At 37.9% G+C, this 23,062-nt stretch overlaps 1 protein-coding gene across 1 annotated transcript in view; it reads left to right on the forward strand.

Annotated features, from left to right (window-relative positions):
- The window catches only part of PRKD3 (protein kinase D3), a 158,679-nt gene that overhangs the window by 115,202 nt on the left and 20,415 nt on the right, over positions 1–23,062 (forward strand). Inside the window, exons 9-12 of the mRNA XM_007945066.2 lie at positions 5,851–5,928; positions 13,488–13,764; positions 18,297–18,349; positions 21,484–21,556. Coding sequence (XP_007943257.1) covers positions 5,851–5,928; positions 13,488–13,764; positions 18,297–18,349; positions 21,484–21,556 — 481 coding nt within the window. The remainder of the gene's footprint in view (positions 1–5,850; positions 5,929–13,487; positions 13,765–18,296; positions 18,350–21,483; positions 21,557–23,062) is intronic.

The raw sequence follows: 23,062 nt of genomic DNA on the forward strand, positions 1-23,062 counted from the left end.
GAATGGGCACAAATATGGATCTCTTCCAGTCAGTTGGCCAGGTAGCTGTCTTCCAAATCTCTTGGCATAACTGAGTGAGTGCCTCCAATGGGGCATCTGTTTGTTGAAATACCTCAATCGGTATGCCATCAATTCCTGGAGCTTTGTTCTTCGCCATTTCTTTCATTGCGGCTTTGACTTCTTCCTTCATTACCATTGGTTCTAGATCATATGCCACTTTCTGAAATGTATTTTTCATACAGCTGTTCAAAAACACTTTGTTTCATGACATTGACTACAATTCCCACAATGCAACAGCTCCCGTGCCACTTCCTCCCCGTAGTTACCTCTTCCCATATCCTTCTCTCCCATGCACTCCTTCCCCCTGAGCTGTCTCCTTGTGCATACATAGTCCTTCTATTCTCACATGATCGTTCTCTCCAAGGAGTGTATATACCTAATGCAAATGTTCAGCTTGTATGCCTGACTTTTGTTTGTCTAGAAGCCACAGGAGTGGGTAGCTAGAGGCCATAGTCTCAGGGATTTCACAGGACTCTGTCAGACCAGCAAACCTGGTCCTTTTTTTTTTTTTTTTTATGATTTTGTTTTCCACATTGTTCTCCCACTCTATTCAGAATCTCCTATATAGATCCCCCTTTGAGTGGTTGGCAGTGGTAGCTAGGCACCGTCTAGTTCTGGTCTCATAGACATATAGGCTAAGGATCACATGGTGCACTGGTCCCTTGGACTAATTGTTTCCATGCGTCTTTGGTTTTCTATATTCTTTTTTGCTCTGAATGAGGAGAGACCCATTGTTGCATCTAGATGGCTGCTTGAAAGTTTTTAAGATCCTAGCTGATACTCGCCGAAGTAGGATGTGTAACAATGTTTTTGTGTAGTATGTTATGCCAGTTGAGCTTGGTGTCCCCTGTGACCATGGTCCTGAGCCTCTAGGTCCAACTACTTGCTCCCTCCAGATAGCTGGCTGTGGCCAAGAAGTGACTACAACCTTGTCCTTATCTGCTCTACTATGTACTTTACTTCAATTTTTTTTTTTTAATCTCTTTTTCCTTTTTCCTTCTTGGTTCTTCCCTCTTCCCCCTCCCTTGTGCTTTTCTTTTTCTTTATTCCTCCTCTCCACCCCCCCTTTTTTTTTGTCTTTGATCTAGCTGTGTGGATCTCCATATCCGCCCCCTACACACACACACACACACACACTTTTCCATGTTCAGTAGTATCTACCTCAGACCATCTATATTCATCAAGGTCCACACCCAGAGTGAGCACCATATTTCCATCACACTTGTGTTTGACAGCTAGCACTTACACCAGTATTGTGCTGCATTTTTGTTGTTGTTATTTTCTTCTTTTTCTTTTTCTATTTTCTCTTATTCTTTCTTCTTAAGTCTTCCCCCCCTATTTTTCATTCCCCCCCCCATTTTTTTTCTTTCTCTTTCCCCAGCAGTCAGGAGCGACTGACCCTACTCAGCTATACCCACACCTGCTGCCCCACCCACTGGGCTACTGTCACCACCTACTCTAGCCCCACTGAATTGACAACAGATGGCAACCAATACCCACCCAGCCTGCCCTCAGCTGCCCTACACAGAGATCAGAGACTCATGCACACACTCCCACCCACTCCCAAATCTACCCAGAGGCAAGTGGTAATTGCCCAAGTGCTGCTAAACTAGCCACCAGAGTAACATGCCTGCTCTGTCGCCTAGATATACTAAAACATAAAAGCAAGATGAAACAAACCAACCTGTAATCAACAAATTTATATAATAAGAGTAAGTGTTTCAGAGACAACAGACAACTTCAAATCATACACATGAAAAGACAAAATGGCTGAAACAAGTGACAAAAATACAGGGCCAGAAAATCTTTCACAGGAAGAAATACTATTGAAACTACCTGATAAGGAATTAAAATGAATTATATTTAGGAACCTCCAGTGGATTGAGAGAAAGTTCAAGGAAACCATACAGAGTCAAAGAAAAAACAAACAAAATTCTAGAAAAATTCAAAAAATTTTAAAAATGTGCATAAAATTCAAAACCATACAAAACCAGAACTCTAGAAAATTAATACTAAAATTTCAGAATTAGATAATACATTAGGACAGAGAAGTGGAATTGAATGAATGAAAGACAGAATTAGCAGGATTGAAGACAGATCTCTTAATACTAAGCTATTATAAAGGAGCAATGAGAATAAAGAGTGAAAAAAAATTAAGAAAGCCTAAAAATTATGTGAGATACCATTAAGAGAATTAACTTACATGATCAGAATTCCAGGACAGAACAAAATGAAAGTACCAGGAAAGTTGTTGAAGGTTTGTCAAAAGGAAGTTTCCCTAATGTCATGAAAGAAGAGAATATATATGTTCAAGAAGCTCAACAAACTCCAAATAGGGTAAAACCAAAAAACCAAACTCAATGCCATTGAGTCAATTCCAACTCATAGTGACTCTCATTGGGTTTCTGAGGTGGTAAATCTTTATGGAAGGAGATTGCCCAGTCTTCCTTCCACAGAGTGGCTGGTGGGTTTGAACCACCAACCTTCTGGTTAGCAGTCAAGTACCTTAGACACTATACCACCAGAGCAAAATTAATCAACAAAACATATCAAAGTTTCTAAAACCAAAGACAAAGGAATCCTGAAAGTAGCCCAGGAAAAATGAAAAGTCCACCTGCAAAGGAGAACCAGTAAGACTAAAGTCTTCTTTCTTGGTGGGAAAGCGGGCAGTGGGTTGACACCCTTGAAAGAAGAAAAGTGCCAACTAATAATTACATATCAGGAAAATTGTCCCTCAAATACCATAGTGAAATTAGGACATTTCCAGATAAGCAGAAATTAGGGCAATTTTTAAAAACCAGACCAACCTTATATAAGAAATAGAAAGAAGTCTTTAATCTGAAGGACAAGAATCAGTGACAGCAGAGAACAACTGGAGGTTAAGACACATGACAGCATCACCAGAAATCAGTCCAGATGTAGAAGTATTAAAAATATAATATACAGTCTCAGGGAACAAGAAAAAAAATAAAGTAAACCTGCACGACTGAAGAACTATCTATATGGAATTAAATTGACAACAGCAACTTGAATAATTCTATAGGAAACTTAGGGAATAGTGAGTTTATGTTAATGGGGGAGGAATAGTTCAGAAAAGGAGGGTGAGAATGGTTGTACAACTTCAAGAATATAATCAGTATCACTGAATTAGTACATGTATAAATTGTTGAATTGGTATATGTTCTGTGTATATTTTCAGCAACAAAAAAAACTGTTTTTAAAAAGGAAATTAAGAATAGAAGGATAAATGTAGAAACAAAGATGGTAAATCATTCTAAGCAAATTATAATGCTAAGAAAGCTAATAGAATAACTGATAAATTATGTGAAATGGCCTGTGACCAAATGAAAGAAATAATGAATTAAACAATAAAATAAAATTTAAGAAAAAGATTTGGCATTGTGCCGCAATAAAAAGCAATGATTTGAAATATAATTAGCTAGAAATAAAGATAGAAGAAATTAGAGCTTCATCTATAAAGTTATCTTAAGTTGTTACCGGTGGTACAAATATGTATATGCAGACTTTTATTTATTGTAATATATTTTTAGTGCTAGCTAAGAGGGAGAATGATGAAACTACAATGGAATGATAGTAGGTTTTAAAAGTCTCATAGTTAACAATATAGATTTTGAAGGTAGCCTGCTTGAGTTTGAATTTGGGCATAATAGGACTTCTTTCATAGATCCCTTTGCATGAGTTAATACATGAAAAGAGCTTGAAATAGTGTCTGTCATGCAGTGAGTGCTCAATAAATGTTGTCTATTATTGTTGTAAAGCTTGCTAAATCACTTTCTATTAAAATTTTAAAAATAAAATGAAATACTCAATATTCTTAGCTGCCTCACACAAAGTTTTATTTGGTGATCATAGGAAAGACTGCAGTGTTGTGTGCTTTTTCTTTTATTTGTATCTTACGTACTTCCAAAAGGAACTTGAAATGTCCTACATGCATAGGAGAATTCAGTGATACATCAAAGATAAAATACGAAATCACTGGGCAAAAGATGGCTAATCTAATAAATGGTATTGTGAAATTCATGTCGCTATTTTGAGAAAAAATAAAGTTACATACACACTTTACATATAATAAATCTAAGGGAAAAGTATTTATGAACTCAAAATGAGGAAGAATCAATAAAAGATGTATAAATTAAACCTTACTAAAAATAGTCTGCATTACCTCAGAAAGATACAAATCAAAACAACAATGAGATACCATCTCACCCCAGCACTAATAGCAGAGTTCAACAAGGCAGAAAATAACAAATGCTGGAGAGGATGTGGAGAGATTGGGACTCTCATACACTGCTGGTGGGGTTGTGAAATGATACAACCACTGTTCAGAGCAGTATGGTGATTACTTAAAAAGCTGGAATTAGAAGTACCATTTGACTCAGCAATCCCATTACTAGGTATACATCCTAAAGAAGTGAGAGCCAGGACAAGAACAGATAATATGCACACCCATATTCATTGCAGCACTATTTACAATAGCAAAAAGATGCCCCCCCACAAAAAAATGCATTGACCCATGTTACTTTAGTTTTGTGTATTTCACTGTACATAAATTATATTTCAGTAAAATGTATTTTTTTAAGAAAATAGTTTACATGGCAAAAACCAGAAAGCAAAGACAAGTGACAAACTGGGAAAAGAGTTTTCAACTCATATTTTACACACGGATTGATGTCTATAATATATAAAGATTACCAACAACTTGATAAGAAAAAGTCCACAAGACAATATAAAAATGAGCAAAGAATATAATCAGAATTCCCAGAAAAGGAAATACAAATGACCTTTAAACATAAGAGCTTAACCTCATTCGTGGTAAGTGAAGTACAATTTAAAATATCACTGAGTACCAGTTTTTATTTATCAGTGTAGCAAAGATTACAGAGTTTAATAATGTATTACGTTAGAGAAGGTGTAAGTAAATATGCACTCCCATATGTTGTTGATGACACTGTACAGTGGGACAAATCTTGTGTAGGATAATTTGATACTACTAAGAAAAATATGGACATTATTTCTTGACCCAGCAAGTCAGCTTCTGAAAATTTAACCCTCAGATAAATTTGCCCAAATAAAAAAGAAATGAATGTAAAAGTTATTTATTGCATCATTATTTCTAATAACATGATTGGAAACAACCTTTATGTCCATCAGTTGGTGACTAATTGAATAAATTTGGGGACATCTATACATTTGCCAGTATCTGGAGACATTTTTGGTTGTCACATTGGTGGAGCATAGTGCTGCTGGCATCTTGTGAACTAAGCAACCTTCAATGTACAAATCAGCCCCCACAACAATGAATTTTTTGGTGTGTGTTATTACAAGTGCCAAGGTTAAAAAACTCTGATATGTACAGTAGACTATTATACAGCTATTAAAAGAATTGAGGAAGGTTTTTATGTTCAGATCTGAAAAAGGTCTTCAAATGAATAGGCAAGGTACACAACAATGTGCTAGTATTTGTAGGAAAACAAAAAAGTAGAAAGTAATAATATTTGTGTTTACATGCACATGCATAAAATTCTCTGAAAAGATTTTCCAAAACCTAACAACATTGCTTGCCCAGGGATAAGGTTGGAGGAAGGGATATGAGTGACTGGGTAAGAGTGATATTTATCAATATATATCCTTTTCATATTTACAGAATTTTGAATCTCATAAATGTATAACCTATTCAAAAATATAAATTCTTAAAAATGAAAGTAAAAGTATGAATACTTTGGGAGAATTTTATTTTTGAACCTAACAGAATCCTGCTTTGTTTTATAGAGAAAGAGGCATTACTGGAGACTTGACAGCAAATGTCTAACATTGTTTCAAAACGAGTCTGGATCAAAGTATTATAAGGTAAGAACTTCACATTTTAAAAATACGTATATTAAATTGTTTTTTTTTTTAACTATAAACCAAAACCAAACTCATTGCTGCTGAGTCGGATCTGACTCATAGTGACCCCTCCTTGGGTTTCCGAGGTGGTATCACTACAGAAGTAGATTGACCAGTCTTCCTTGCGAGGAGTGGCTGGTGGGTTTGAACCACCAACTTTCTGGTTAGCAGTGAAATGCCTTAGGCACTAGCCACCAGAGCTCCTTTTTTAGCTATTAACTAAGTAATATTAATTCACTGTTAATTTTCAATATACCTATTTTGACACGTTACTACAGTTGAAAAAGTGACTGTCAGATTTTTTGTTGAAGCAACTGTTCCCCACCCTTCCATTCCACCCTCCTCAGCAGCTCTACTATCAAAGGTTGTTTGGCCATTGTTTTTGGCCAGCCTGTCAGATTTCTACCGTTTTTCCTCAGGATACTGTGATTTAGATTAGACTGTTTGAAAAAAGTTCCATGATCATTGCTTGGCCTGAAGAGACCAGGGTGGTATTTGATGTTTCTTCTACCTTCCAGATTCCTAATTGCTTTGCCCCAGGGTTTACCATGTCACAGACTGACAGATACCAAACAAGACTGTAAGCATAGCAATTGAGTCAGTAAGAAAGAGAATGAAAAATAATGACTTGGTTTGAACCTGGGTTGTTTTCTGGTTTAGGGGTTCTTTTTTTTTGTTAAGGATTGGCAAGCCAGACTGTAATCCCACCAGCCCTTACATTCACCATGAGTAGGTACTAAGTGCTCAACCTAAGCCAGCCAATTGGTTCAGGCAACTGGTACCCCAAGATGATTGTACCCTTTTTCTCTTCAGTTTTTTATTGTGATTTGGTTGAAAGTTTACGGAGCAAATTCACTTTCCATACAGCAGTTCACATAAACTTTGTCTGATGACATTGACTACAATTTACCACAATGCAACTGCTCCCCTCCCAATTCCTCCACATAGTTACCTCTTCCCTGTGTCCATCTCTCCATGCAATCCTGCCCCCTGAGCTGTCTCTGTGTGCATACACAGCCCTTCTGTTCTTCCATAATTGTTCTCTCCAAGGAGTGTATCTACCTCAGGTAAATGTTCAGCTCATATGCCTGTCTTTTGTTTGGCTGGAAGCCACAGGAATGGGTTCAATTCCAGACTTGGAAGGACAGCTAGAGGCCATAGTCTCAGTGGTTCCATCAGGCTTTATCAGACCAGCAAACCTGGGCCCTTTTTTCTTTTTTCCAAATGATTTTGAGTTTGGTTCTATGTTGTTCTCCCACTCTGTCCAGGATCTCCTACATAGATCCCCCTCCTAGTGGTTGACAGTGGTGGCTGGGCACCATCTAGTTCTTCTGGTCTCATGGTTGTATAGGCTGAGGACTGCATGGTCTACCAGTCGCTTAGACTGATTGTTTCCATGAATCTTTGGTTTTCTTTATTCTTCTTTGCTTTGGATGAGGAGAAACCCATCGTTGCATCTAGCTGGCCGCTTGCAAGCTTTTAAGATCCCAGTCACTACTTGCCAAAATAGGAGAGGAACAATGTGTTTTGTGTAATATGTTATGCCAATTGAGTTATCCCCTGCAACTATGGTCCCGAGTCTACGGGTCCAACTGCTCGCTCCTTCTAGGTAACTGGCTGTGGCCAAGAAGTAACTACAACCTTGCCCCTTGTCTGCTCTACTATATACCTGGGATTTCTTAGAGAACGTACCAATACACTTGTAAAAACATTGTCTGCCAATGCTATACATGGTCTTGGGCATACTGCCCCCTGCATAGACATACCTAATAGTTCAGCCTGTCCACCCATCTATCCACCTGTATATCCATGTTTGCCTTCACTGACAACGCAGTACTATATGTGCAGAAGGGTTCATCTTTGTTGTCTGTACCTCCCATGTGCCTTTCTCTCTGTCTTCCTCTTCCTCAGTGCCACTGTGTTGATCACTCACATTGGGTACATTGCCCTTCTCTTTACCCAAATCAGTACTTGTCACTACCTATCTTAACAGTGTTCCTTCCTCTTCCCTCCCACCCCTGGTAACCAGCAAAGAAAATATCCCTCCATGTATAAACCTTTCCTTGACTTTTTACAGTAATGGACTAATACAGTATTTGTCCTTTTGTGATTAACTTATTTCACTCAGCATAATGTCCTCCAAGTTCATCCATGTTATGTTGTATTTTGTAGATTCTACGTTATTCTTTAGGGTGCATAGTATTCCATTGTGTGTATGTACCATAGTTTGCTTATCCATTCTTCAGTTAATGGACACCTAGGTTGTTTCCATCTTTTGGCTATTGTAAATAGTAGTGTGATGAACATGAGTGTGTATATATCTGTTCTTGTCCTGGTTCTCACTTCTTTAGGATATATACCTAGTATCTTTCTCCAGCCTTTGATTTTTAGTCTGTTCTTTTCTTTGTCTCTAAGGTATGTCTCTTAGACAGCATATTGATGGGTTATGTTTTCTTATCCAGTTTGCAACTCTCCGTCTCTTGAGTGGTGCATTTAATCCATTAACATTCAGTGTAATTATCGACATGTATGAATTGGTTGCCATCATTTTGTTATGTGTTTTTTCATGGTGTTCCTGGTTTCTTTGTTCCATATAATTTTCTGTGCTGAGCGCATTATGTTTATGAATCATGTTATCATTTCCATTATTGCTGTTGCTTTCATATTTGCTGAATATTTGTGCCTGTCCTCTGTTTTATTGTGATGTAAAGGTATATCATTTTTCTTTGAAGTTACCCTGTGATTTATAATTTTCTCCCTGAGTTTAGAACAGTCCATTCTATCTTGCAACTCTCTTGACTTCCTCACCATTTAGAAGTTCTGTAACTACATTATTTTTCCCTCTTTTTGGTTTGTAGTTGTCCTCATTTGCCAGTTGATGTCTCTGGTTCCGTGTTTACAATCTTGTAAGCTTATTTTACTTTGGATACATTGATAGCTATGTTGGTTTCTGGGTTATGTCATCTTGTGTATTAATGGTTGTTTGCTGTTATTGATTCTCTGTTCAAAGGACTCTTTTTAGTATCTCTTGTAAAGTTGGTCCTGTTTTAACAAATTCCCTTAATTTCTGCTTATCTGAAAATCTAATTTCACCATCATACTTGAGGGACAATTTTGCCGGGTATATAATTCTTGGTTGAATATTTTTCTCTTTCAGGGTTTTATATATACCATCCCATTGCCTTCTCACTTACATGGTTTCTGCTGAGAAATCAGAGCTTTTTCTTACTGGTTGTCCTTTGTAGGTAACTTTTTGTTTTTCCCAGGCTGCTTTCAGGATTCTTTCTTTGTCTTTAGTTTTGATGAGTTTGATGATGATATGTCTTAGTGATTTTCTTTTGGGGTCTATCCTGTTTGGTGTTCCTGAATGGATATATTCTCATCTTTCATCGTATCAGGGAAGTTCTCTTCCAACAAATCTTCGACAGTTTTCTCAGTGGTTTTATTTTTCTCTTCCTGTTCTGCAATTTCAGTGACACGTAGGTTATTCCTTTTGATGGTATCCCACATGACCTTAGGCTTTCTTCATTTTGTTTTGATCTGATTGATTTGATTCTGATTGATCCCTTTTCAAAGAAATATTCAGGTATTTATCTTCAATCTCATTAATTCTATCTTCCAATGATTCAATTCTACTCCTTTGCCTGTTCAATGTGTTATCTATTTCTGCAAATTTAGTATTAATCTTCTGAATTTCTATCTGTAGATTTTGTACCATTTCTAATTTTTCATTTATTTTGTCATTTTGTTCTTGTATTTTCTTCTGAAATTGTTCTAGTGTTTTGTCTGTGTTTTCCTTAATTTTGTCATTGTTTTCCTTGATCTGTCTCTCAATCCTTTGAAGATTCTTAAATATAATTCTTTTGAATTCCTTATCAGGGAGTTCCAGTGCTGCTGCTTCCTCAGGGATGTGTTCTGGGTCTGTATCTAGCTCTCTTGTTTCTACCACTTTATCTTGCTTCTTTTTGTGGACTGTGATGGTCTGTTGTCTCCAAGACATTGTGACATTGTTGTATTTAGATCTCTGTTAACTTTTCATGAAAAGCAATAAGGGAGATTCAGGCTCTTTTGGGTGGCCGTTTATTATTGGCCAGTTGGTGGAAAAGGAAGTGGTGGCTCTCACTCAGTAAGTGGAGCTGCAGGAGGTCTGGGTGTGGTTGTGTTGTATAAGCACGGTTGCTGTCTCCCACTCAGACAAAAACAACAGGCAAAAAACCATCAAAAAAGTAAAAGCAAGTGGACAAAAAGCACACCACATAAATACACAGGAACAATCACCAAAACAAGGGGGGGGAGGAACCTGCAATATCTGGGAAGAGGGCAATAAGAGAAAAAAGGTAGAGTAAGAAAATAATGAAGAAAAAAATGTGAAAAATGCAAAAACAGGTAACCATGAGAAAGAAAAAAACTGGAACCAGGAACAGGGAAGAGAGAAAAAGCTGAAAACTAGAACCTGGGAAGAGAAGAATAAAGAATAATAATAATTTTAAAACAGACAAAAACAAACTAATTAAAAAAAAAATCTAGGCAGGATGGGGCAGGGCACCCAGGCTCTTTCAGAGCACACAGATTGTGATGGAATTTCCTGCCCACCCATAAGGTGGGTGGGAGTGAGGGATGACTGCACCTCCATTCACCAAAAAGATGTGGGGTATAAGAGTACCAAGGGGAATATCGTACCTTTGCAGTCATTGGCATCCGGAACGTCCTTGTGGTTCCCAGCAAGTGGAGCCTATTCTTAAGTCCCTGGAATCTGGGACAACACTGTTGCTTTAAATATCCAAAATGGTCAAACAGCTTATAAACATTGAAAATGGCCATGCTTTCTGGACAGGCAAAAGTCCACAGCTCAATTAGAGAAATGCAAATAAAAATAATAATGAGATACCATCTTGCTCCAGCACTAGTAGCAAAGTTCAATAAGACAGAAAATAACAAATGCTGGCAAGGATGTGGAGAGATTGGGACTCTCATACGCTGCTGGTGGGACTGTAAAATGGTCCAACCACTGTGGAAAGCAGTATGGTGATTCCTTCAAAAGTTGGAACTAGAAATACCATTTGATCCAGTTATTCCATTACTAGGTATATATCATAAAGAAGTGAGAGCCATGACAACAGACATGTGCACATTCATGTTCATCGCAGCACTATTTACAATAGCCAAAAGATGGAAACAACCTAGGTGTCCATCAACAGGAATGGATATCCACACTATGGTACATACACACAATGGAATACTGTACAACCCTAAAGAATAATGTAGAATCTGCAAAACACCGCATAACATGGATGAACTTGGAGGACATTATGCTGAGTGAAATAAGTCAATCACAAAAGGACAAATATTGTATTAGTCCGTTATTGTAATAGTCAAGGAAACACTTATCTATGGAAGGTCATTTTCTTTGTTGGTTAGCAGGGGTGGGAGCGGGGGGGAAGGAATACTGTTAGATAGATAGAGGTAAGTTTTGATTTGGGTGAAGAAAAAGGCAATGTACCAAATGTGAATGATCAATATAGTGGCATTGAGGAAGAGAAAGACATAGAGAGGTACGTGGGAAATACAGACAACTAAGATGAACCCTTTTGCACATATAGTACGGCGTGGTCAGTGAAGGCAAACACGGGTATATGGGTGGATAGATGGGTGGACAGGCTGAAATATTAGGTATCTATATGAAGTAGAGAGTGCACCCAAGAACATGTATAGGGTTGGCAGACAGTGGTCCAATAACTTTATGATCTGAATTCCTAGATGTATAAATGGGGCTGACAAGGGGCAAGGTTGTAGTCACTGCTTGGTCACAGCCAGCTACCCAGAGGGACCGAGTAGTTGAACTTGTGGGCTCGGGACCATAGTCACAGAGGATATCAAGCTCATTGGCATAATATACTACACAAAGCATTGTTCCACCTTGTACTGTGGCGAGTAGCGACTGAGATCTTAAAAGCTTGCAAGCTGCCATCTAGATGCAACGATGGGTCTCTCCTCGTCCAGAGCCAAGAAGGATGAAGAAAACCAAAAATTCATGGAAACAATCAGTCTAGCGACTGGTACACCATCTGATCGTCAGCCTATATGACTATGAGACCAGAAGAAATAGACGGTGCTTGGCTACTACTGTCAACCACTTAGAAGAGGATCTTTGTAGGAGATCCTGGATAGACAGGGGGAACAATGTGGAACAAAATTCAAAATCATTTGGGAAAAAAAAAAAAAAAAATGGGGAACAGGTTTGCTGGCCCGATGGAGCCTGGTGGAACCACTGAGACTATGGCCCCTAGCTGCCTTCAGGTCTGGGATTGAACCCACACCTGTGGCTTCCAGCCAAGCAGTAGACAGGCATACTAGTTGAGCATTTACCTGAGGTAGATACACTCCTTGGAGAGAACAAGCAAGAGAGAAAGAAGGGCTGCTCAGGCACAGGAACACCCTCAGGGGGTAGGAGTGCATGGAGGGATGGACACAGAGAAGCGGTACCTATTGGGAGGAAGTGGGAGAGGAGATGTTGCATTGTACTAAATTGTGGTCAATGTCATGAGACAAAGTGTATGTGATCTGCTATATGGAAAGTATATTTGCTCTGTAAATTCTCACCCAAATCACAATTAAAAAAAAAAAAAAAAGTCCACAGCTCAGCCTGCTTTCCTCTTTGCTGCTTTCCCTTTTATTCACCAGCCATCAGAGCAGTCCTCCATGCAGTCCCTGGCTAGCAGGGTGATTTTTAGGTTAATTAAGTTCTATCACCGTTTGGCATTATCCAACCTGTGTGCCCTCAGGATCGCTGCCAGACCGCAGCTCTGTATGTTTCCTTTTTTGGTGTTTTCATGCACATTCTTCTACTAGTTGGAGTTTAGTCCACTTCTATATCCTTCCCTTCAAATCTCATGGCTCCAGGATTATTTTCTGTATCTGTGTTAATTGGTTCCCCTTTACTTTGTTGAAGAGGGTCTGTGCAGTCTGTCTGCCTATTCCACCATCTTACTGGAACTCTGGGTTCTTTTTTTTTTAAAGGAAGTTTCTTATCTTAGGAAGTGGACTAAACATAAATGATTGTTACACTTTACCTTTGTGGACAGAAAGAGAATGGATTTCTCAAACAACCTCCACTGACCTGACATTTTGCTTTCTCTGCCATTATTTTGTGCTTCTTAGAAATTATATCTTGCAGACAACAGAGAAGTAGTTATGGAGTAGATTTAATGACAATTGGGAAAGACAAGTGTTGAATATGGTGGTAAATTGCCCTCCTAAGTCCTCTCCTTCCTTGCACCCTAATGACCTGCTCCAGACCTGAGTCACCAGCATAGTCATCATCTTCCCCGTTCTGCCTCTGGCATTGCTCGAAGTACAAATGATTCAAGGCAGATACTGTGTTCCATGTACCACACACTTCAGGTGCACTTGTGTTAGTCTTAATGACATTCATTAGAAATGTGTGTCTTCAGTTCTTTAGTGTATCTGAAAGTAAAAACGGTGTATTTTATATTTTACAATGCTAATTGTTTTCATTTCAGGAAATCCCACTTTCAGAAATTCTCCGTGTATCTTCACCACGTGATTTCACCAACATTTCACAAGGCAGCAACCCGCACTGTTTTGAAATAATCACTGATACTGTGGTATACTTTGTGGGTGAGAACAATGGAGACAGCTCTCACAATCCCGTTCTTGCTGCCACTGGAGTTGGACTTGATGTGGCACAGAGCTGGGAAAAAGCAATTCGTCAAGCTCTCATGCCTGTTACCCCTCAAGCAAGTGTTTGTACTTCTCCAGGGCAAGGGAAAGATCACAGTAAGCAATAAGCTTGTTGACGACTTTTTTCCCCTTTTAGATCTTAAGCATTTTGTGGGTATGAATGTGCCTGTGTTTCTGTGTGCATGTTTAATGATCATTGTGAGGTTTATCTTCATACACCAATACCATGAGAATTCCTTTATAAAATATATTGGTTATTGTGTATATATAAAATGCCCAGGGGTAGGCACCAGGGTTAGTCTTCCTACATTTAATTCCTGGCTCTGCCGCTTATTAGAGTCAGGATTTAAATGTGTATTTGATCTCAGGTAAATGTTTTTCCTCTCTGTAGTGGTACCTACTTCATTGAATTGTCAATATTAAGTAAAAGAGTACCTATGAAGTGCTAAGGATAGTGCTTGGCATCCATGAAGTAGTATGCTAGATTAAGTATGCTACTAGTGTTGTATTTTGCTTCGTAGTGGGATAAAAACAACCTATATAAAGTTAAGGATCACATCACACTCATGAAATCTGCTAAGGCAAAAGTGCTATGTTTCTTTTAAATGAATTAAAATATTTTAAAAAATTACAAAATTATTGGAATGCAAGTTACCACACCAACAAAATGTATTGAATAAAACTTAAATTTGATTAATGTTCAAGTAAACACCTAACAATCAGAAAGTCATAATATAACACCACATTTCCTCCATTGGTATGTTTTTTTTTTTTTTATGGATGAACTTAATTCATTCAGTAGACAGTTATTTTTAAATTGAAGTAAGTATCAGCCAGTTTCCAAATACACATTCATTTCAGCTATATTATTTTCTGCCAGCTATTCATGACATTATGCTAGGCTATGAACTAGAGTATGAAAGAAATGTAGAAATCCTAAAGCTGTTTAGGGAAATATGACATACATGCATAGTGTTAGATGATAGTATGAACACTACAATACAAAAATGAGTAATACATTTCTTAAAAAACTCAAATATGGATAGGAAGAGCAAGCAGAAATTTCGTGGTAGAAGAATCTGAGCTGGACCTTGAAACTGAGGTAGGATGTGAATAGGTAGCACTAAATAGAGTGTCCAAAACCAGTCCAGGAAGGCTGAGAACATCCACCTCTGACAACAGACAAGGATAATCAGCCTCGCTCCACAGACCATGTCCTGTAGAAATCACAGCTTCCTTCCCCTTGCCAATTCAGACTTCAGCTGCCAGTGCAGTCTTCTCTGTCATGCCATTCATCTGGGGCTAGGTCAGCAGGTGCTGGCCCCTTCTCTATTTCTTATGTCTGAAAAGCCAGTGGAACCAGGGCTTTAAATTAGTTCATTCCAGTTCGTCCCCTGCTGAGAATTTAACTTTACATGCCAGATATACTGAGTCAGAATCTGTATTTTAACAGGATGTCCATGATCTTATTAAATATCTATAAGATCACCTGTGATCTTATTAAAATGTGATTCTGATTCAGTATATTAGATGGAATTGCACATTCTCAGCAGGGGTTCAAGCAGAAATGAATTAGTTGGAAGTCCTAGGTTAGAACCACTTACAAACTGCAGGGAAAGGGCTGTCTTTTAATCTAGCTGGAAAAAAAGATACAGACACCTAGGCTGAGATCTAGGAAGAGTCTCAAGCTGAGCTTCCATATCCCTAGGGGTCATGTTTATCCTCCTGACAGCAGATGTTTACTCTTACCACCTGAGAAACTCCATTGAGCTTCCATCTTCCAGTGCCTTTATTGGCCTTACTCTGTGGCCATGATAGATTATATCATGCCTCCTGACCTGTGGTGGCATAGTGGGTAAGGCATTTGGCTGAAAGAAAGTCAGCAGTTCAAACCTATCGGCTGCTTCGCAGGAGGAGGATGAGGCAGTCTACTTTTGTAAAGATTTACAGCCTTGGAAACCTCATGGGGTCACTATGAGTCATAATTGACTTGATGGCAGTGGGTTTGGTTCTTTTTTTCTCCTGAGCCTTAGTCAGCATCAGACCCCCAAGTGGTACTTCTTGGTCTGGTCAGCCCCCACTGATATCCTGCTCTCAGGAATCAGGTCCAAAGGCCAAATTGTTGCAAGGGGGTTCCACATTTCTCAGGAGGCTAGTGTTAACTCTAGTTGAGGAGATACGTGTGATTAGAGGGGCAAGGGTCATGAATGTCTACAAGTTAGGAGTTCAATATTTCTTTCTTTGGGTGGATACGTAGATATTTCACAGTGGTTCTTAAGTTTGAGAGGTTTTAGACAAAATTGTCTGACATTCTGATTAAAACCATCAACCCTTTCTGCAGAAAGGTACATACACACAAATCTTATATATATAATTTCAGAGGGCTTAGGAACCCTCTCAGGAGCTCTGGTGGTATGGTGGTTAAGGCATTTGGCTGCTAACCAGAAGGTTGGTGGTTTGAACCCACCAGCCACTCCAAGGAAGAAAGATGAGGCAATCTGCTTCTGTAAAGATTTACAGCCTTGGAAACCCAGTGGGAGTTGCTATAAGTCAGAATAGACTCAGTGGCAGTGAGTTTGGGTTTTTTTTGTTTGTTTGTTTGAGGGATCCTCTCAAGGCTATCTGTGGAATTCCCTCAACCCCCAGGGTTAAAAGTCTCAAAGGGCAGAATGGTAAAAGCATTAAGAATGATTAAGGATTCTGGAGCATGAACAAAGGAGTTCTGGTGGTGTAGTGCCTAAGGCATTTGACTGCTAACTAGTAGGTTGAGGGTTTAAACCTATCAGCCACTCTGTGGGAAGAAGACTGGGCAATCTACTTCCATAAAGATTTACCTCCTCAGAAACCCACCCAGAGGAGGTCGCTATGAGTCAGATCTGGCTTGATGGTGTGATGAGGTATTTTTTTGTTTGGAGAATGAAAGGCAAGTTCTGCCAACTTACTAGCTATGTGATCTTGGCTGCTACCATTTCCAAATTTAAAATAGTAATATTTAAAGCACATAATGCATTTATCACAGTGCCTGATACATAAGGGTTTAATAGATATTTTCACTTTGTTGTTGTTGCTGTCCTTATAACAGCCTGTCTGGAACAAAGTTCTCCTTGAATAGAAAATAAAACTCAAAAAAATCCAAAAAAACAAACTAACCACCATTGAGTCAATTCTGACTCATAATGACCCCCATTGGGTTTCCAAGGCTGTAAATCTACAGAAACAAACTGCCCTATCTTTCTTACACGGAGCAGCAGGTGGGTTCAAACCACCAACTTTCTAGCTAGCAGTGAAATGCCTTAACCACTATTCCACCAGAGTTCCTTGAAATTAACACTGTATGGAGCTAAACAGTGGAGGCCTGTGAAAAAAATAAATACTGAGACTAGAACTATGAAACTGGATCTAGTGGAAGCAGAGTTTTAGACAAATTAGTTGATCCTGCACCTTTTCTCAGTTGTTAATATTTAAATTTTGAATTATTAAGAATATTTCTAAATTGACTTAATATTTTTAAATTGTGCTTTTGACAGTCATGTTACTTACTGTTATTATCTAATTTGTTTACATTTCCTTATTTACAAAGGTTTATATTTGCAATTATAAAGAAAACTTGTCTGTCTTGCTCCCTTGAGTTACCTTGGAGATTCTAGATGTTTGGGACCTATTCTTTTACTTCTTTCCCATTTCTCTTTGTCAGTTAATTTGACATCAGTGTTGAAATCAGTATTCTGCATATTTTAAAGATCTACTTGTTGATTTTTAATATTTAATTATATTACATCAATGTTATATATATCTTTGTAGTCTTAAATTTACCTTCTCTGCTTACCAAAGTAATACAAACATTTAAACGTTATAGAAATATGTAATACAGAATGAGAAAGCCCTCCCTATACAACATAGAATCTCCTCTGTCCCTAATCTTACACCTACCTTCCTCCCCTCTTACCCCCTAAAAATAATTTTTAAGTTTTGTGTATATTTTTTGGTTTGGAGGAGGTGTGGGAAAGGGAATCCTATACTGTCAATCTTGTACTAATTTTCTTTTTGAAAATAATCAAGTCATAATCTGTATGTTCTTTTTACAACTTGTTTTATCCACTATTTAATATATATCAGATATTTTTCAATGTCAATATATAAATTTACTAATATTATTTTATTATGAAAGTAATATTTATTAAAAAAAAAATACAGTATAAAAGTGCATAAAGTAAAAACTAAAATCCTTGTTCCCCAACAATATCTCCCACTCCCTAGAAGGAATCATGTTTTTGTTTTGTTTTGATTCAAGCATGGTTATCCTGAAACTTCCTTTTTTAACTTACCATAAGGCATGGATAACTTTCTGTCTCAACACTTAACAGCCCTACATCATTTTCGAAATAGATAGTATTCCTCTGTATTTATTTATTTAAGTAATTTCCTGCTGGAGATTAGTATTTGTGTGTATAGATAAAGTATCTTAAATGTATGCAATTGTATTATAACAGCTCTATGTTAAGTTGTTTTGTTGTGTTGTTTTAATTTAATATACCATGGGCATTTTCATATATCAGTGAATATTAATCTTATTTAGTCAGTATTAACAATTTTATTCTTTTTTCATGTATCATTCTTATATTTTACAGAAGATTTGTGTACCAGTATCTCTGTATCTAATTGTCAGATCCAGGAGAATGTGGTGAGTATTAATTACAGCTAAAACGTGCAAATTGAGTCATAAAATTAAGAAAAATGAACTATAAAAATGTTATCAGAGAAATAAGTTCAGAAATCCCAAAGCATTAAAAAATTTGCATACAGACATTATGGTAGATTTTGAGGACGATAATTTAGATTTTTCCCTAAGGAGTTCTAGTTTTAAAAGAAACTAAGGCAGATTTTTATAATCGAAAAAATAAAATTCACTTTTCCATAAGTGACATTAGCATATTACAAAGTGCTATACTAGTTCAAAGAGAAGAGAGAGGTTATTTATTTCTGTCAGCAAGGAAAGCTTCCTAAAGGAAGTGGAGCATGAATTATGCCTGGAAGGATAGGAAGGATATTTGGCAGAGTTTCTGGGGGAGCTTGTTGTTGTTGTTATGTGCCATCGAGTCAGACCCGACTAGTAGTGACCCCTCCTTGGGTTGCTGAGGCGGTATCACTACGAAAGTAGATTGCCCGCCCTTCCTTCCGACAAGCGGCTGGTGGGTTTGAACTGCCAGCCTTCTGCTTATCAGTCAAGTGCCTTAGGCACTATGCTACCAGAGCTCCCTCTGGAGGAGGTAGGAGGCAACATTCTGTGAAAATAGAGGGAAGAGGATGAGCAAATAGAGAAAAGCAGGAAGTGCAGAACTTCTAAGAAATAGTGACTAGATTAAATTTCACTGGTATAGAGAATTGATTATAATGGGATTTGGACAACTTTTTCTGTAAAGGGCCAGATAATAAATATTTTAGGCTTTGCAGGCTATGTGATCTCTCACATCTTCTCAACTTAGCCATTATAGCTAAAAAGTAGGACAATAAATAAATGAATGTGGTAGTATTCCAATAAAACTTGATTTATGGACATTGAAATTTGCATTTCATATAATTTTCATATGGCACCAAATATTTTTATTTTTTTTAATTTTTTCCTGTCCATTAACAAATTTAAAAACCATTCTTAGATCTTCGGAAGGAAGGTTGGGCAATCTACTTCTGTAGTGATACTGCTTCAGAAACCTAAGGAGGGGTCACTATGAGTAGAGTCCAGCTCAACGGCACATAACAACAACAACAATGTTCTTAGATCTTGGGCTATTTAAAAAAAAAAAAAAGCAACAAGCCAGATTTGACTGCGGGCCATGATGTTCCAACCCCTGGATTAGAAGGAGAAAAGCTGGAAGAAGTAGTCAGAAAATTGTTCATTAGCAATATATAAGTCTCTCTGATAAAAATCTTCCAGCTGTTATATTTCTGTGACATATAAATACTATTGGGATTTCTAAGATTGAAGTGAAGACTGGATATCCGGTAGTGTTACAGGAAAAAGAGAGTTTCAAGGGGATATTATCTGTGTGCTTCTATCCTGGTGGTAGATAGGATAGATACTAGATTCTTGGGGTGACAAGGGAGTTGCCAAAAACACAAGATGCAGGCTTTGCTGAGGGGGTAAAGGGTGCAGAATTGGTCTTTGTTAAGGAATTTTTTTTAGTAGTTACTATGTACTGTAGATGCCCCCTTACCTAATAGGCCTAAATTCAAATCCCAAGTCTCATTTATTAGCTGAGGCAAAGTAGTTTCTCTAAGCCTTGGATCTCCTCATCCATAAAATGGTGGTAATTAATGATGCCAATCTAATAGGGTTGTTACAAATTTATGTGAAATAATGTAACAATATAATAGCTAATATTCATTGTGTGCTTAATGTTTGCTAGACACATTGCGAAGCTATTCTTGTACATTATCTCATGTCATTCTGAGTCCCTGGTGGCACACATGGTCAAGTGCTAACTACTAACTGAAAGGTGGTTAGTTCAAATTCACCCAGAGTACCTTGGAAGACACAGGCATGGTGATCTGCTTCAGAAAGGTCACAACCTTGAAAACCCTGGGGAGTGTAGTCCTACTCTGTACTTAGAGTCAGATTTGTCAAGTAATTTGTCAAGTAGCCTTTTCCTCTAAGGCTAACTTATATCTATTTAAAAACAACAACTACATTATCTCGGAAATCTGTGTCTCTCAAGCTCTTGCTTTTAACTTAAGCTTGCATATACATGTCCCCGGTATGCTGCCTTATTCTAGTATCCAGCACATGTTGTTGTTATGTGCTGTCGAGTCAGACCCAACTCCTAGCGACCCCTCCTTGGGTTTCCGAAGCAGTATCACTACGGAAGTAGATTGCCCAACCTACCTTCCAAGGAGTGGCTGGTGGGTTTGAACCGCCAGCCTTCTGGTTAGCAGTCAAGTGCCTTAGGCACTATGTTACTAGAGCTCCTATCCAGCACATAGGAAGCACTAAATAAATAGTAATTATAAGCTACAAAGTAGTTGTTGTGTACACTGAAAGGCCTGTGTCCATACTCAGACATAAGGGAGACCTTGACTGAAGAGCTGTGGAGGGAGTTGGAGAGTGCCCTTCATGAATGTTCTGACAGCAACAGCCACAACCACAACCACCAAAAGTGGCAGTGACAGAGGGATGGAAGGAAAAGAGGAAAGACTGGGGGGAGGGAGAGAAGAAAGGGGAGCAAAGAAAGGAAGGGAGATGGAGGAGTGGATCTCAGTTACAGACTTTCTCTCATTTATCCTCAGTCTTTCATAATCAAGCTAATTCCAGTAACTTGAGTTTTTCTTTCAATTCAAAGATCTCTAAAGGTCAGGTATCTCTAAATATCTCTAAAGGTCAAATAAAACTTTGTTCTTAGTTTTCCTTTTTCCTTACTCAGTACCATGCCTTACTAATAATTTCAGAGATACAGATATTCACGAGGCACAGACAAAGCAAAGAGAGGCCTGAGACCTCCTGCACTGTTTTCCAAGCCATGTTCTTAATTTTACATCACCACTAATAGATTTTTTTTTCCAAAGCCTTTTTTTCCTAAAGTGCTCTTACAGAATACATTATTTTTGCACATTAGTAGTCATAGTAACATAAGCTTAACTTTTCCTAAAACATAATATTAAAAGCATATATTCCATAAAAGATTTTTATACTTTATGAAAATTATTTATGTCTTACATAAAAACAAAATGGTATCTAAGAATTTTAATTAAAAGGGTAGGAGATAATTAACTTTATTTTATAAAGAGAAAGAATATATTCTGTGCTTACTGTTTTTTGAATAGGACATCAGTACTGTTTACCAGATCTTTGCAGATGAGGTGCTTGGTTCTGGCCAGTTTGGTATCGTTTATGGAGGTAAGTGACTGTAGCCTTTTGCACATTGTATATACTGTAGACAAATTGTGCAATTTAAAAACATCTGCCAGATATTACATCTTGATCTTATAACTTTGTGAAAGCCCCTTTCTCTAAAATTAATTTGTATTTTTTAGTTAAGCCATTTTAGTTACAGCTATTGTATTGCATTCATTCCCAATTTCAACTGCAAACCTTGAAAAGTAATAGGGAAAGAATCAGAAAATTAGTTTTACAGTAGTCTTTATCACTTCTCATAGCTCATATATGTTTGTGTGTGAGTAAAGTGGTTTGAAGTTTATCTGGGCTGTGTGGGTTTATTCACTGAAGTATATTCCCTACCAGTTTTACACCACCATCTGTCTACTGTTGGCATAACAGTAGTTACGTTTGCTAGACGCATCTGTGTCTTAAAACCTGTATGGTACTAGAGAAGTCATTTAACTTCACCATGCCTCATATTCTTCATCTGTTGAATGGAACCTACCCTGTGTAGTGAAACCTACCCTGCATAGTTCACCAATGAAACTTAATGCATGTAAAAGTACTTCATAAGCAATGATAGAAGATATAAAAGAAATGTTAAATCCTTATCATCCTTTGTCAGAATTATTACAGTGGTCTCCTAGTTGACCTGCCTGTCTCCACTCTCGTCTTATTTCACACTACTCTTAAAGTGAAAACTTAAAAAACAACTTATATCTGATTACTATTACCTCACTTAGCACCCTTAAGGGTTTCACCATTGCCTAGATTCATGACCAGTCTTAGCAGAGCTAAGAGCGATTCATCCTTGCATCTCTACCATCCTATCAAATTGCTTCTCCCTCTTTGCTTTCTGCCTTCCAGTCTTACATGCCCCTAAACCTTTGCATCTGCTCCTTCTCTACCTCTTTGTCTCTCTTGTGAACACTTAGTCATACTTCTAGGCTTAACTAAAAGGCTTCATCTGTGCAGATTTTTTTATCCTCATCCTCACCTCTTCATCAAATGTAACTGACCATTCTTTGTGCTGTACAAAGTACATACTTCTACCATAGTATCTATAATACTTTTTGGGTTTATTGTTATTAATATCATTATTATTGTCTCCCTGCCAAACTAGAGGTGTATTTAAAAGTAGGCTGAAAGAGGTCTGGTTTTTCTTTGTATTTCTAGCATAGTACCTAAGGCACTTGACTGCTAACCGGAAAGCCGCCGGTTCAAACCCACCAGCCACTCCTCGGAAGGAAGGTTGGGCAATCTACTTCCATAGTGATACTGCCTTGGCAACCCAAGGAGGGGTCGCTATGAGTCGGGGCCAACTCAATGGCACATAACAACAACAACAACAAGCATTGTATCTGATATGTAGCAGTCATTCAGATAATGTGCTGATTTTACGTGCATTTACAACATTTATGGTTTGCAACTTCAAATGTGTCTATTTTAAGAATACTGGACTCTTTTCATTGAGAGAACAGAAAATTGTGCGAAGTGCCTTTGGCTTCTAACCAAATTTAGACA

This window comes from Orycteropus afer, unplaced genomic scaffold (genome assembly GCF_000298275.1).
Source record: "Orycteropus afer afer isolate SDZICR_OR568_19922 unplaced genomic scaffold, OryAfe1.0 scaffold00131, whole genome shotgun sequence".
Lineage (NCBI taxonomy): Eukaryota > Metazoa > Chordata > Mammalia > Tubulidentata > Orycteropodidae > Orycteropus > Orycteropus afer.